The sequence below is a fragment of the Tenrec ecaudatus genome, chromosome 10 (genome assembly GCF_050624435.1).
Source record: "Tenrec ecaudatus isolate mTenEca1 chromosome 10, mTenEca1.hap1, whole genome shotgun sequence".
NCBI lineage: Eukaryota > Metazoa > Chordata > Mammalia > Afrosoricida > Tenrecidae > Tenrec > Tenrec ecaudatus.
The window spans coordinates 130,726,364-130,741,022 of record NC_134539.1 but is presented as its reverse complement, the minus strand read 5'-3'; the positions used below and the strand labels follow the sequence as shown (position 1 = coordinate 130,741,022).

General features: G+C 40.8%; 1 protein-coding gene across 4 annotated transcripts in view; it reads right to left on the bottom strand.

Annotated features, from left to right (window-relative positions):
- The window catches only part of MBTD1 (mbt domain containing 1), a 60,238-nt gene that overhangs the window by 31,832 nt on the left and 13,747 nt on the right, over window positions 1–14,659 (bottom strand). For 2 of the 4 annotated variants that reach the window (XM_075561589.1, XM_075561587.1), the window contains exons 3-6: window positions 4,137–4,316; window positions 2,636–2,775; window positions 1,241–1,355; window positions 290–372 (exon numbers count right to left, since the gene is read on the bottom strand). In XM_075561589.1, coding sequence (XP_075417704.1) covers window positions 290–372; window positions 1,241–1,355; window positions 2,636–2,775; window positions 4,137–4,290 — 492 coding nt within the window. In that variant the 5' untranslated portion in view covers window positions 4,291–4,316. Of the gene's footprint in view, window positions 1–289; window positions 373–1,240; window positions 1,356–2,635; window positions 2,776–4,136; window positions 4,339–14,659 lie in introns of all 4 variants that reach the window. The other 2 variants (XM_075561588.1, XM_075561590.1) reach the window with 2 other exon arrangements.

Sequence of the window (14,659 nt, the reverse complement as noted above, 5' to 3'; positions counted from 1 at the left end):
TATGTAATTGGTTTGATGTCTAAAAGCAATCTCACGTGGCTCAACATCACATAGATAAGGAGTCGAGACTAGTACTTTCCCTTGTTTGAAGTGATCTCTAACGGTGATTTTTTCATGAGATGCTTTCCTTGTAAAGCCTCTAGAAATTTTGAGGTGTTAATAATTAAAACATAAGTTTTCCTATTACAATACAAAAAACCAAGACCCTCTAAGTGTAAGGTGTTACTGTGCCTTCAGATTTAAGTAATGACTAAGCGTTTCAAAACAAGGTCAGACATTCTATACTCACATGCTTGAAGCAGGTAACTGGAGCTGCTATAAAGCTATTGCTATTGATGTAGTTCCCCCAGCTGAAACCTTCCATGGAGATGGCTATGAAGACAAAAGGAATGTAGATGTATTACAGCTCTTATTTACAAGAAGGCTCTTATTTAGTCCCTTGGTAGTACACACTTTTATGTATTTGGCTGCTAACTGAAACTGGCAGTTCGAGTCCACTCAGAGATACCGTGGAGGGGTAATCTGCTTTCAAAAAAAATCCTTTGGGAGAGTTCATTTTGTTTTTAAAGACCGAAGAACTTTTATATAGAAACATTAGCTTAGCACGTCCTGTTTGTGAACAAAATGCAGTTTAGGTCTTCGACACACAATACGTGCTCTGTGGAAGGACGAGCCCGCCCCTCCAGGGATGAGAGGCAGCAGAGGGCTGAGCGCAAATGCATGCAAAGGGGTCACCCCTGCGACGGCTGCTTTGGCGTTCTCCCACCTCTGTGAGGGACCTCAGCCCGTGATCTACCACTTGCCGCCTCCGCTAGGATTTGCAATAGCCTCGGCCCTACATACGGTCTTGCTTTTGTACTTCCTCTTTGAGAAAACAACCCTTTCTCCAATCTCTTCCTTTTATTACTCCAGCTACTTTCCCCACCCCCCTGAGTCACCGTATCTTTGCCCACAACCTTTACAATGTTCTCTACTTCTGAAAAGATACTCACAACTTGAGAATGAATAAATATATTAAAGAGATTTCCAATTAAGGACTACAATTTGAGAATGCACATATTTTCTTCCAGGACAATTTACTGGAACCTAACCACCACCACCAGGCAGTCGAGTATTATAATGTATTAATAGGGCACTATTGATAACTTAATTAAATACCCCCCAATTAAAATGTCACTAATTAAAACCTGATACTAAAACAGTATCAAATGATTTTTTTTATTCCAGTCCCCCATATTACCTGCTTTTGTCTTTGCTTGACTTTGCAAGGTGGCTTGATACTGAGCATATGCAGCTAGTTTAGCTACTAAAGGTTGTTTCTGAAGAACTTTTGCTTTCTTTGTTGGAGGCTTACCCTAAAACAAGACGAGTTAAGTAAATAGGATTCTTTTTACCACCCCCCTCCCCACCCACCTTTATAATGAACTTGACTGCATACTACTCATTCTGCTCAAGTAAACATTGAGGGTTTAGAAAATTATTGAAGCAGAGAAAAACATACAAGGAATTTTAACGTGAATTTTTTTCTCTGAGTTCTGCTACAATGTAGATATCTAACATGGGTAGCAGAGCTGGCACAGACTAAAACAGCAATATGCAAATTAATATGTTAATAAAAATGACATCCCATAGATGTTAAGATATAGGCTGTGGTGGGTACTCGATTCTTTCTTATAGTAGATAAAACCGGTGGTTATTCACTCATGCAGGTTGCCAAGCATTGCTATTTGTACGGTAAGAGAGAGCAAGTGACCGAGTGTATACCTTTAGTGCTAACGCAAAAGATCAATGACAAAGTGACCATGGGCCAGATGCACAGTGTGACAAACTGCCATCCATTTGGGTACAGACCACTGCTCAGGATCTTTAGGTACTGTCTCTCTGAAATATAGAAATACATCTGAGTGATGTATTTCCTTAACTTGAGGGAAATAAATAACCCTCTGAGGGCTATGAAGTGATCACAGCAATAAGTTAAAGGAGATTAAGAAGCATGTGATCACCCAGACAAAGTATGACAGAAATCCGTGCATGTTGCACCGTCACAGAGTTGTTCACAGCTACAACAGTAACAGCTTCGTCAAGCAGTCCAGTCTGCTGGCGTCTTACAGGTACTCATGGACATTTAAAGAAAGATTTCCCCCCCCCCATACCATAAAAAGTTCATTTTTTTTTTAATAAAAAAAGGGTAACTAGTTTACATTTAGCTAAGGCACAAAATGAGCTCCAATCAAAAGTCCAAATTAAGAACGTTGAGAAAAGAAAATCACTTTTCCCAAAATTTTCAAAGCCTCTACCTCTCGAAGCTACCTTGAAGGGAAACAATAGGGAAAAAAAAGCAAATGGCTACAATTTTAGTTTCTAAAAAGAAGTCTGTTGTTTTCAGAAAAAGAGTAATCATTTCTATATAACACAAATAGCTTAGAAAATCATTTTTGAGAGTATGCCTTGCCTATTTATAGTACTTTTCAACCTCACACATTGAACAAACGTTGAGACTCACGCATTTCCTGAAAAATGCAAGTAGCAAAATGGTAAGTGGGACAAGGTGAAGTGCAGTGAAATCACAATCAACTGACAGGTCAACAGTGACAGCCACAGAAGTAACATATAAAGAATGAGAAAGTTTCTGTACCGTTACCTGAAGTCTGGCCAAAATGCTTGCCTTCTTGGAGTTTGATGAGTAACTTCTTGAACATGAAACGCTGCAGAATCGTTTGGTTTTAGAGTAAAAGGCATCTCGCACGCCAACCATCCCACACATCTCACAGGTAGCTAATTCACAAAATAAATACATTGGTGTTGCATGTACATAATCAGTTTTTAGGATCCGTTTAATAATTTTTTAACTGGAATTATTTATAGAAATTTGACATGAAAATGTCTTTAAGAAAGTGTCTTTTATGTGTTATACAAACAATGGAAAGCTTCCATAAAAGCTAGAGCAAAGGACTGTGTGGTGTCATGGCTCAGGGAGCCTTGGCTCTAGTGGAGAGTGTGAAAGAAAGGCTTTTACAAAGGGTCAAAAGACCGACACACCCACATCAAGTCAGTCCATCCCCGGTAGTCCCTGCTGCTCACTGGAGGACTAAAATTCTCGTGTATACTCAAGTTATGAAGATCCCACGTCACCCAACGATTTCAAACCAACAACGAAAGTGGTGCAGTAGATACTGCCCTAGAGTGACATACAGACTAAGCCAGATTGTCCAACAGTGTGGCCACCCGCCTTGGTTTGTCCAGGACTTAGGGATTTTCACGGTGCCAAGAACAGCAGGACGAGGCACCCTTCGACTACTCAAACGCCTCAAGGGAGGGCGATTAATGTACAGATGCGCTTGACACGATGCCCCCAATAAAATGATAAAAAAAAAAAAAAGGCCTTGAGTAATGCACTCACACTTACAACACTCTGTGTAGCAAGCTGGGGGTGTGGGGTGTTGCACGAGGTTGGCAAAAACACAGTAAAACAAAACAACTCCCCCCAACCCCCACGTAACAGGTGTGTAATGTGCATAAAAATGTGCGTTCAGTTCCCGGGACCATTTTGAAATGGAAAGTTAGTAATTTGAAGTACATCCGGACACCGACGAATCACCTCACTGAGCTGCTGAGAAATGTCTGGAGCATCTTGGGTCCCTCACTGGGTTCCAGTGTAGGGAAGAGAGATGCTATGGTAACAAAGTTTTAAAAAGCAGACGACCACAGGGTAAAACATTGAGCAAAGATAATTTTGCTTCTCTAAAAAGCATATCCTAATAATTACAGATGCTGAAAAAGGTAATGCATTCTGAGCCAGAGAGTGTGGTTAGCACTCAAAGTGTTAAAACAGGAAACTCCTAAGCGAGGGTTCTGGTTCTAGAGGAGGGAACCCTACCGTAAAAATCCCATTCGACTCTCCAAGTATGGTCTAGGCACTTCCTGCTACACAGGGATTTATATGTATTAGTGAATTTATGACTAGGTCAGGTTCCTCAAAGACTCCCTCCTGTCTTTATCTTTTTCTATCTGTGGAGGGTAAGTAGGCCAAGAAGGGATTCAGTGATCTCGCCTGGCTCTAGTTCTGCAAACTGCCCTTAAAAATGACACTGCTTAAACGAAGGGAAACGGTAGAAGTGAAGACTGCACATACTCACCCATGCCAGATTTACCATCTGGGTACGTGTACACCTGCCCATTGTTTTTGATAATGGGGAGACTGGAGGGTAAAGGAGCCACTTCTTCTTCACTCTCCTCGGAGCTGGAGCTGCTACTCGTGTCCTCACTGCAGCTGTCATAACCGTCAAACATCCCGAACGCGTCTCGTCTCTTCCTTTCTGCTCGTGAAGAATGCTCAGTCTTAAAAGTAGAAGAGACCAACAATACATGACAGAACACCCCCAGATGTCCCCTGGAAGACCTTAGCTCAAATGCTGGTAAAGACTATTTGGCAAATGACAACCCACAGCCTTGAGAAATGTTTTCTTTCTAAAATGAAAAAGTAAAGCAATTTTTCTCAAAATGGAGCCCTCTGCTTCTCTAACTCCATCAGTTATTATGATAATAATGATAATCAGAAATAATAATAATAATAATAATAATAGAAAAGACACTGAATCTAAAGCAGAAGATCATTTTGAAATTCATGTCTTAAACTCTCTGGTCATTCTCCTATGAAAGCTTACATGTCTATAAAAATGAGTCATTAGTTCAGATAGATTTCTCAATTTGCCTTTCATCTCTAAAATTATAAATTTTGATACTTATTTAGAGTATCCTGAAACTAGAGATGTCTTTAAGAATTACAAGGAGCAAAAAAGATCCTTGCCGACCCAGTATGGGCAGAACAACAACACTCACCAAGCAAAATAAGGGACCACCACACAGAACAACCTCCCCCAGAGGGCAACAAAGAGAAAGCAGACCTCAAGAAAGAATGGACTTAAATAGAGAAAGACTTGAAAGACTGCTGAGGTAAGCTTTAAAAAAAAAAAAAGGCAAATGGGGCATAGGGAAAAAGCTAAGGTATACCAATATTCCTGGGGTGAGGACCAGGTAATATAGCAGGGACCAGACCAAATACAGGGATACGCATGGTAGACAAGTAAAAAGGAGGTAAGGAAAGGAAAAAAAAATAATAAAAAAGAAAAGGGTAGCGGGGCACAGGGCACTAACTCACCCAAGGGGAGGGTATTGTTTGTGTCTCCACAGGGAAAGAGGGACCAGACTTCAACCCATGCGCCAAGATGTGAATGCAACATTAAAGCGTGGAGTAGGGAACCAGTGGGGAGGTCTGGGGGGCCGGCCCCAAGCCCAACTACTAAGGGGACATCTACCCCATCCCCTCAGAAGAATTTATTTCAAAGGACGGCACTGAATCTACAGCTCTGGAAGAGGGACATATCTGATCGGAGCACACGGGAGCTGATGAAGGGGAAGGAGGAGAGAGTGGAGCCCATCCTAGCCCACCAGACCAGGATGTCGATGTTCCCAATTAGAGCAGCCAGTCCACAGAGAGGACCACATGGCCGGCCCCACTATGAGACATGATGCCCCTCACTGACCCATAGCCCTACAGGCGACAACACCAGAGACACAATGTGGGAACTGCACCCGATTGGATCCCGCCACACCTAGGCAAAACAGTAAGGGGGTGCAACAGAACAGCAAGGGAAGGGAGCGGCAAGGTCCCCAGGAATTGCTGGAGGTGGACTTTGGGGTCAGGGCGTGGTACCCCAACAGACTGGACTGGAAAACACTTCTAAAGGCCAACAAACAATCCTTGAACTAACTACAAGTGTTTTTTTCTTGTTGTGTTTTGTTTTTGTCATTGTTTTGTTGTATATTGTTGTTTGGTTGTGCTCTGTCTTGTTTTTGTGCATGTTATTATCTCCGCAGGTCTGTGTAAATAAGATAGGCTGGATGAACAATTGGAGGAGAAAACAACAGGACTGAGAGTTCCGTGGGGAACATGGGAGTCGGGGAGGTGAGGGAAAGGTAGTGGTGTTAACAAACCCAGGGACAAGGGAACAACAGCGATCCAAATTGGTGGTGAGGAGGGTGTAGGAGGCCTGGTTGGCCATGATCAAGGGTAATGTAACGAAGAGAAATTGCTGAAACCCTGGTGGGGACTGAGCATGATAGTGGGACAGGAGGGAAGTCAAAAGAAATAGAGGAAAGAGCTGGGAGGCAAGGGCATTTATAGAGGTCTATATAAAGACATGTACATATGTAAATATATTTATATATGTGGATGGGGAAATAGATCTATATGCATATATTTATAGGTTTAGTATTAAGGTAGCAGAAGGACAATGGGCCTCCACTCAAGTACTCCCTCAATGCAAGAATACTTTCTTCTACTAAATTGGCATTCTATGATGCTCACCTTCATGACACAACCGCTGAAGACAAAGAGGGTGAACAACTAAATGTGGTGAAGAAAGCTGATGGTGCCCGACTATCAAAATAAATCAAAATAAAACAAAAATATCATATCATTTTGTGCTCACCTCCCTGATACGACCAATGAAGACAAATGGGTGCATAAGCAAATGTGGCAAAGAAAGCTGATGGTGCCCGGCTATCAAAAGATATAGAGTCTGGTGTCTTAAAGGCTTAAAGGTAAACAAGCGGCCTTCTAGCTCAGAAGCAAGAAAGCCCACATGGAAAAAGCACACCAGCCTGTGCGATCACAAGGTGTGAAGGGATCAGGTATCAGGCATCATCAGAACAAAAATTCTTACCATAGTGAATAAGCGGGAGAGTGCAGAGTGGAGACCCAAAGCCTATTTGTAGGCCACTGGACATCCCCTTACAGAACGGTCTTAGGGAGGAGAAGAGACAGTCAGGGTGCGATGTAGCAACGATGAAAAATACAACTTTCCTCTCGTTCCTAAATGCTTCCTCCCCTCCCCTCCCACTGTTGTGGTCCAAATCCTACCTTGCAAGTTTGACTAGACCAGAGGATGTACACTAGTACAGATGGGTACTGGAAACACAGGGAATCCAGGGCGGATGATCCCCTCAGGACCAAGGGTGTGAGTGGCAATACTGAGAGGGCATCAGGAGGGTGGTTTGGAAAGGGGGGACCTATTTCAAGGATCTACATGTGACCTCCTCCCTGGGGGACATACAACAGAAAAGTGGAGGAAGGGAGATGTGGGACAGAGCAATATATGACAAAATAATAATTTATGACTTATTAAGGGTTCATGAGGGAGGGGGGAGTGGGGAGAGAGGGGGAAAATGAGCTGATGGCAGGGGCTTGGGTGGAGAGCAAATGTTTTGAGAATGATGAGGGCGATGAATGTACAAATGTGCTTCACACAATTGATGTATGTATGGATTGTGGTAGTTGTATGAGCCCCTAATAAAACGATTAAATAAAATGAGGAGCTGATACCAAGGGCTCAAGTAGAAAGCAAATGTTTTGAGAATGACGATGGCAACAAATATACAAGCGTGCTTAATACATGGATATATATATAGCTTGTGATATGAGTTGTACGAGCCCCCAATGATTGAAAAAAAAAAAAGAATTACAAGGAGCCCAGTGAATCATGCAATGGGCTGCTAACTGTAAGGTCAGTAATTCAAACAATTAGCTCCTCCTCTGGAGAAGGATGAGGCTGTCTGCTCACATAACGATCTGTAGCCTTGGAAACCCAAAGGAGTTCTTCCACTTCAGCGGTTCTCCACCTTCCTCATGCCGCGACCCTTTAAGACAGTTCCTCATGTGGTGATGACCCCCAACCATAACATTATTTTCACTGATACTTCATCACTGTCATTTTGCTACTGCGATGAACCGTAACTATCTGATATGGAGGATGTTTTAGGCAACCCCTGTGAAAGGGTTGTCCACCGCCCACAGGGACCACGCCCCACAGGTTGGGAACTACTGTTTTACTTTGTCCCACAGGCTCACACCACTGAGAACTGCCTGGATGGCAGGGATTTTATTCCCCGGGGGGCGGGGGTGGTGGTGGTGGTGTCACAAATCAGTGATTTTGAGTATTATCTGAAGCATTACCAAGAATTTTAATATGCAAGAGAATTTTACATATTAACTATTTCAAAATTTTTAAGATATATTCCAAGTTATAACCCACTTTATTTTCTCTTTAATATGCTAATTACCTTTTAAAAATCACATTCATCATAATGATTTCCTTTTGAAGGAAAGTATAAAGACTTCATACCATCTTTGGTGACTGCTAGTTTCCTGTGTCTTTTACAATGCGTGCTCCTTCAATTAATCCACAAACTACAACAAAAAACTGAAATATTAACCTTGCCCCAAAATAATTTCTCAAACTCCAGGTCTAATGAGAAGACAGAAGAAATGTAAAATGTAATGAAGAGAGAAAAAAACGAAGTCTTTGAAATGAAAGACCAGACCAAACCAAACAACCCCTTGTATCAACGGAAAATGCAATGGGTTATGATGAGAGAGAAGAAAACAACTGAGGAGTATAGGATTGGACACCATTTCTTTTCTACGTGGTTTAACTTCTTTATGGTGGTCTATGGCCAACAAGACAAAACCACCCCACACGCACCGCTCAGTCGAACGGAATAAACTGAGATGACTAAATGTTTGCATGAAGATGAGAAACAGATTCCCTCGTGTCAGGTATTAGTATGAAAGCATCCAAAAATGGTTTCTTAACCCACAGTGGAAATTCTGAGAAGGAATGCAACAGCTCATGAAAAAATTCCACTCTTTAAAAGTTTCATTTTCCATGAACTTTTTGGAGCCCGCTACATGTCCTCTTGGAGGCTCTACTGCTCCAATAACACCCTTGTTTAGTTGGCTTCCACAATTCTCATGTAGACACAATTTAAGAAAGAGGAAAAAATGTTTGGAAGTGGATTGTGGTAGCTATTATACAATTCTGCTTGATGTGACTGAACTATGGAATGATGTATGTATTAACTCCCAATTAATTAAAAAGAGGGGGAGGAAACAATGTCAAGGAGTTCAGGAAGGAACAGAATGTTTGGAAACTGTGGTAGCAATTGTACAATTCTGCATGACATGACTGACCTATGGAGTGATATGATACATATATTAAATCCTAATTAATAATAAAAAAGAAAATGTTCTAAAATTAATTGTGATGACTATACAAATCTTGCTGTGTGACTAAACTACTGAATTGTATAATATGTGGATTATATGCCAATAAAATGATTGTTTTGTTTTTTAAATTAAAAAAAAAAAAGCAAAACCCAAAACAAAACAGAAAGAAAAACCTTGTGGTCATTTTAGAATTATGATCCTTGCTCCTCCAACAGTTTTTCCTCACTTGGTGACCTGTTTTATCCACTAAACCTGGTTCTGACTAACTTGCAGCAAAGACAGTCCTTTGAAGACTAAGGGAAACTAAGTCAAGCCATGGTATTTTCAATTGCCTTACATCTATGTGACAGCATGACAATGAACCAAGATGACTTCAGAAGGATTGATGCATATGAATTATGGTATTGGTGAATAATATTGCTTACAGTGGGCTTCCATGGAGACTTTCTTGGAAGAAGTATAGTCAGAATACTCCTAAGAAGTGAAGGCAGCCTAGAGGTTGTCTCACATACTTTGGACATGTTGATCAGGGAGATCCGTCCCTGAAGGGACATCATGCTTGGTAAAGTGGAAGGCCAGTGATGAAGAAGATGGACTGACAGGGTGGCTGCATCAATCAGCTCACACATAACGATAATGAGGATGGGGCAGGACCAAAGCACTGGTTCATCCATGGGTTGCTATGAGTTGGAACTGACTTGGTGGAACCCAACAAAAACAACTGTCAACTGTGTCTATAAATCAAATGTACCTTCAAACTACCAACATTCGCTACCACCTATTTCTTCCAAGTCTACTGAGAGGGAGGGCCGGCCAAACGGGCAAGAATTGCAGACAGCTGAAAGTGATGGGAGAGCCCAGTAGGGCCATGTGATGAGGACGGAGTGACTAAGGCGGGGTAGACCTGAGATTGCGTGGAGAGAAAGGCCTCAGTCCAGGAGGAGCTGAGGACCAAAGTAGGGGGCCATCTGAGTAACTACTGCTGGTAAGTTAAAGGCAGAGAAAAACAAGCCAAAGGATCTCTGTCTGGAGTAAATTTGGCGCTTAGAGGACTATAAAGGCTGCGTGGCTGGGGCTCAGTGTGAACAGAGCAGGCCCTCAGAGGAGAAACTCGTGGCCAGACCTCAAGTGCCTGCTGGGGCAGGCAGAGAGACTGAGATTCATTGGGAGGACATGAAAATATGAGGCAGCTTCAGAAAATTCACCAAAAAATGGAATGAAAAGATATGAAAAATACCACTTTTGGAAGCCCTTACCACAGTGCCTGGCATACACACGGTAAAACACACAACAGGCTAGAGTTGTAAGTGCTAATAAATTCACCTCAACCACCTCCATGTAGGTGACCTTTAATATAGTTTTCATTTAAGTCTGTCTACTTTATAGCCAGATCAGTTAGCAGCTAATGTGTATTTTATTGATTTTAAAATGGCAACCCAGAATATCCAATTCTGACCCTACTTGAAATTTCAGGGGGTTATAAAACTCTTAGCTTTAATAATTACAAGTTATTAACGTTAAAAAAATGTTTACACACACATGCTCACACACACACACACCAAGGTCAAATAAGTTTGGGCAATTCTAACTTCAGGGACTCCAGGAGTCATTCATATGCTTATGAGCATTCTCACGAGAAATTAAAGCTCTAAGTAAATGAAATGGTGTATTATTTTCATGGATCAAACTAATTGACTTACACATCGGTGCAACCCAAACAAAATAACACATCGGTGCAACCCAAACAATTAACTAAAAAATATTTGGGAAAATATGACAAGGGGATTCTAAAATTCTTATGAAATTTGTATTAGAGCTTAAATTCTGGGCACCTCTGTTTGCATAGGGGTATGCATGGCAATGATTGCCCCAAATTAATTCTTTCTGATCATTTATCAAAGATGTAGATGATCTTATTCTTAGGCAGAGTGTCTTGGGAAACAGATTATCTCCAACCCTTAGCTGGCTAGCCCAGCATTCTCTTTTGGGAGCTTGTCTGGGTGTATCCCTGATGGAAGTCACCATACTGGGGACAGCACAGAGGGTCACACAGTCAGTTTTCCCCTGTCTTGGTTGGGAGGCCCTGGACCAATCTTGCAAGCCTTTCCATCTGTTAACGTACGTGTTCCAATCATAGTCCTACTGTGTTCCTGCTTATGTAGTCAGCCTGTAACTGGGATGTACTGATCTGCTACCAAACATGAGATTGTGACGGTTCCCTTTGTTCCATGCCTTATTTATCTAGACTCTGAGTCCCTGGATGTCATTTTGATCTTATGTTAATGGCCAACTTCATCCAGATGATGCATGTCTTTGTCTCTCTGAATTAATAAATGTTATTAAATTATATGAGATGGGGGTATCTTTTATACCCTGAAACAAATGGAAAAATACATAGAATAACCAAACCAAACTTGGGAGAAAACAAACACAAAAGAGAAGACTTCTGGACTCCAACTCTTAGATAAACAGATCAATGGAGCAGAGTAAAGGGTCCAGAATTATACCCATACACGTATGGCCAAGTGATTTTGACAGGGTGCAAAGGCATTCAGTGAAAAGATGGTCTTTTCAAGAGGCGTTGAAGCAATTAGATATTCACATACAAAACAAAAGTTGATAACCTTCACATCATACACAAATTAACTCAATTTGGATAAAGGCCTAAAAGAGCTAAAACCATACAGAACTTTTAGTATGCCTAATAGAAAATCTTTATAACCTTGGGTTAGGTAAAAATTAAACACTCTAGATGTGAACCATGCCTTATGTACGAAGGAAAAATCAGATACGCTGGACGTTATCAAAACAAACCACTTTTCTTTGAAAACCATGGTCAAGAAAATGGTAGTAGTAATGATTGTTCAACACTCTTTGAATTATGTCATAATAAAATGGTTTGTTAAAAGTATTAAATGGTGGAGCAAAGATAGGGTATAAGGGGGAATCAATTACAAGGATCTACATATGGCCTCCTCTCTGGGAGACGGACAACAGAGAAGTGGGTGAAGGGAGACGTCGGGCAGTGTAAGATATGACAAAATAATAATTTACAAATTATCAGGAGTTCATGAGGGGAAAAAATGAGTAGCTGATACCAAGGGCTCAAGTAGAAAGCAACTGTTTTGAGAATGATGATGGCAATAAATGTAAAGATGTGCTTGACACAATGGATGGATGTAAGGATTGTGATAAGCGTTGTACAAGCCGAGCCCCCAATAAAAAGATCCCCCAAAAAGATGATGTCAACATATGTACAATTTTGACCGATACAATTGATATATGGATTTTAATAAGAGTTATGAGTTCCAATAAAATCATCTTAAAAAAAATAAAATGGTAAGACAAGTCTTAAATTGGGAAATATATACATATATATACCCAATAATGGATTTGTATTCAGAATGTACAACTTTCAATATTCAAAAAACTAATAATTTAAAAATAAAAACAGGCAAAGATCTAAACACTTCTCAAAGATAGTTGGATGGCAAATAAGCACACGAAAATATACTCAACACCGTTCTTACCCAAAACTCACTGCCATTAAGTCAGTTCTGATTCATAGTGACCCTCTAGGCCAGGGTAGAACTGCTCCTGCAGGGTTCCAGGACTGCAACTTCAGTGGCTGGTGGCTTTGAACTGCTGGCCTTGCAGTTACAGCAGCCCAGTGTGTAACCACTATACCACCACTAAGAAAATACACACTAAACCCACAACAAATTATAGTTATATATGGATTAGAATGACAAACTATCTGTTATCTCTCACTGCCACGAGTCAATGCTAACTCATAGCGACCTCTTGTGTGTTTCTGAGTCTGTAACTGTCCAGTAACTGGAGTAGAAAGCCCAGTCTTTCTCCCGATGAGCTGCTGGTGGTTTCAAACTGCCAACCATGTGGATTGCAATATATATTAAAGAGTCATGTAGCCATCACATCAACACAACACAATTTTAAAACATTTTCTTCATCCTTGTACCTATTATTATCAGCTTCCTATTATCTCCTATCCCACCCCGCAACTGCAAAAACCCACAGGAATTATTCATCTAGTTAACTCTCTTGAGTTACCTAGCCTGAACTTCATATAACACACACTGAAACCTCAACAACAAAACACACATACCTCAACCCAAGTGTAGACATATAAACAAATGAAAAATGGGTCAAAAGAGAAAACAAACATTACGTTAACTTTTAACTTCTAGCTGTGACACTCTACTTTCCAACACACTCTGAAAGTTCTATGGAGTTACTTGTGTGGAGAGTCTGCACATGCATTCTGGGCTCTCACTGGCATGCACAGCTTTCTTCAAGCTAGCTTCCCTGCCTTTTGGCTGTATCTACACACAGAATTTTGAATGCTTCTGTTCTGATTTCCCTTATTTTTTAAAATTTAATAAATTTGTATTGGGGCTCATACAACTCTAATCACAATCCACACATACATCAATTGTGTAAAGCACACTTATACATTTGTTGCCCTCATCATTCTCAAAACACTCACTTTCTGCTTGGGCTCCTGGAATCAGCTCATTTTTCTTTTCTCCCTGCTCCATGAACCCTTGTAATTTATAAATTACTTTATCATATCTCACATTGCCCGACGTCTCCCTTCACCCACTTTTCTGTTGTCCATCCCCCAGGGTGGAGGTTATATATAGATCCTTGTAATTGGTTTCCTCTTTCTAACCCTTCCTCCCTCCCCCCCCTTTTCCATCCTCCCTCCCGGTATCACCACTGGTCCTGAGGGGTTCATCTGTCCTGGATTCTGTGTTTCCAGTTCCTATCTGTACCACTGTGCATCCTCTGTTCTAACCAGGTTTGTAAGGTAGAATTGGGATGATGATGGGGGTGGGTGGGGCTTATTTTATTTTTAAAAAATGTTATGATTAAAATTATGCATTCCCAAGTCAAAATACTACATAACTGATTCTATGTCCTTCTGTCACATGAAATTCCGAAGCATGATGCCCATTGTCTCTCACTGACATTAGTTTTGATGGCTAGGTTTATCCATTGTTTTCTTCCTTGAAATAGATAACCTGTGGGGACACACCTCAAAGACCATCCAAATGTTGTGGTCATCAAAAATGTATCCCAGATTTAACATTCAATAATTATTCTTACCCAAATCAATCTTTCACGACAGTAATTCTTCAACTCTAGCGGTCCTTCCATATTCATCCATGGACATTCTTCTGGAAGGAAACATCCCTGTCCTTTCTATTCACTTATTATGGTATCAACTCATAGATTTCTATTTCTTTTCAATACTTGTAATTCATTACCCTCTTCAGTTGAGGGCTCAAATTATCCCAGATTTGTCAGTGAGAGTCCTTTCAAGCAACTCCTCTATAATTGTTATGCCTTTATCTTTTTTTTTGAGCTATTGGTGCTTAGGACTATGAATATTCCTGGGCTCAATGTTTTATCATTATTTAGGGCTCACTCTTTTAAATGTGTTCCACAAATTAGTACTTCCTATCCTTACCCAAGCTGTTAAGTAATTTATGACAACAAAGACAACAGGGCATATCTATGAATGTTTTATCAACACAGTTCTTTTTAAAAATCATTTTATTGGGG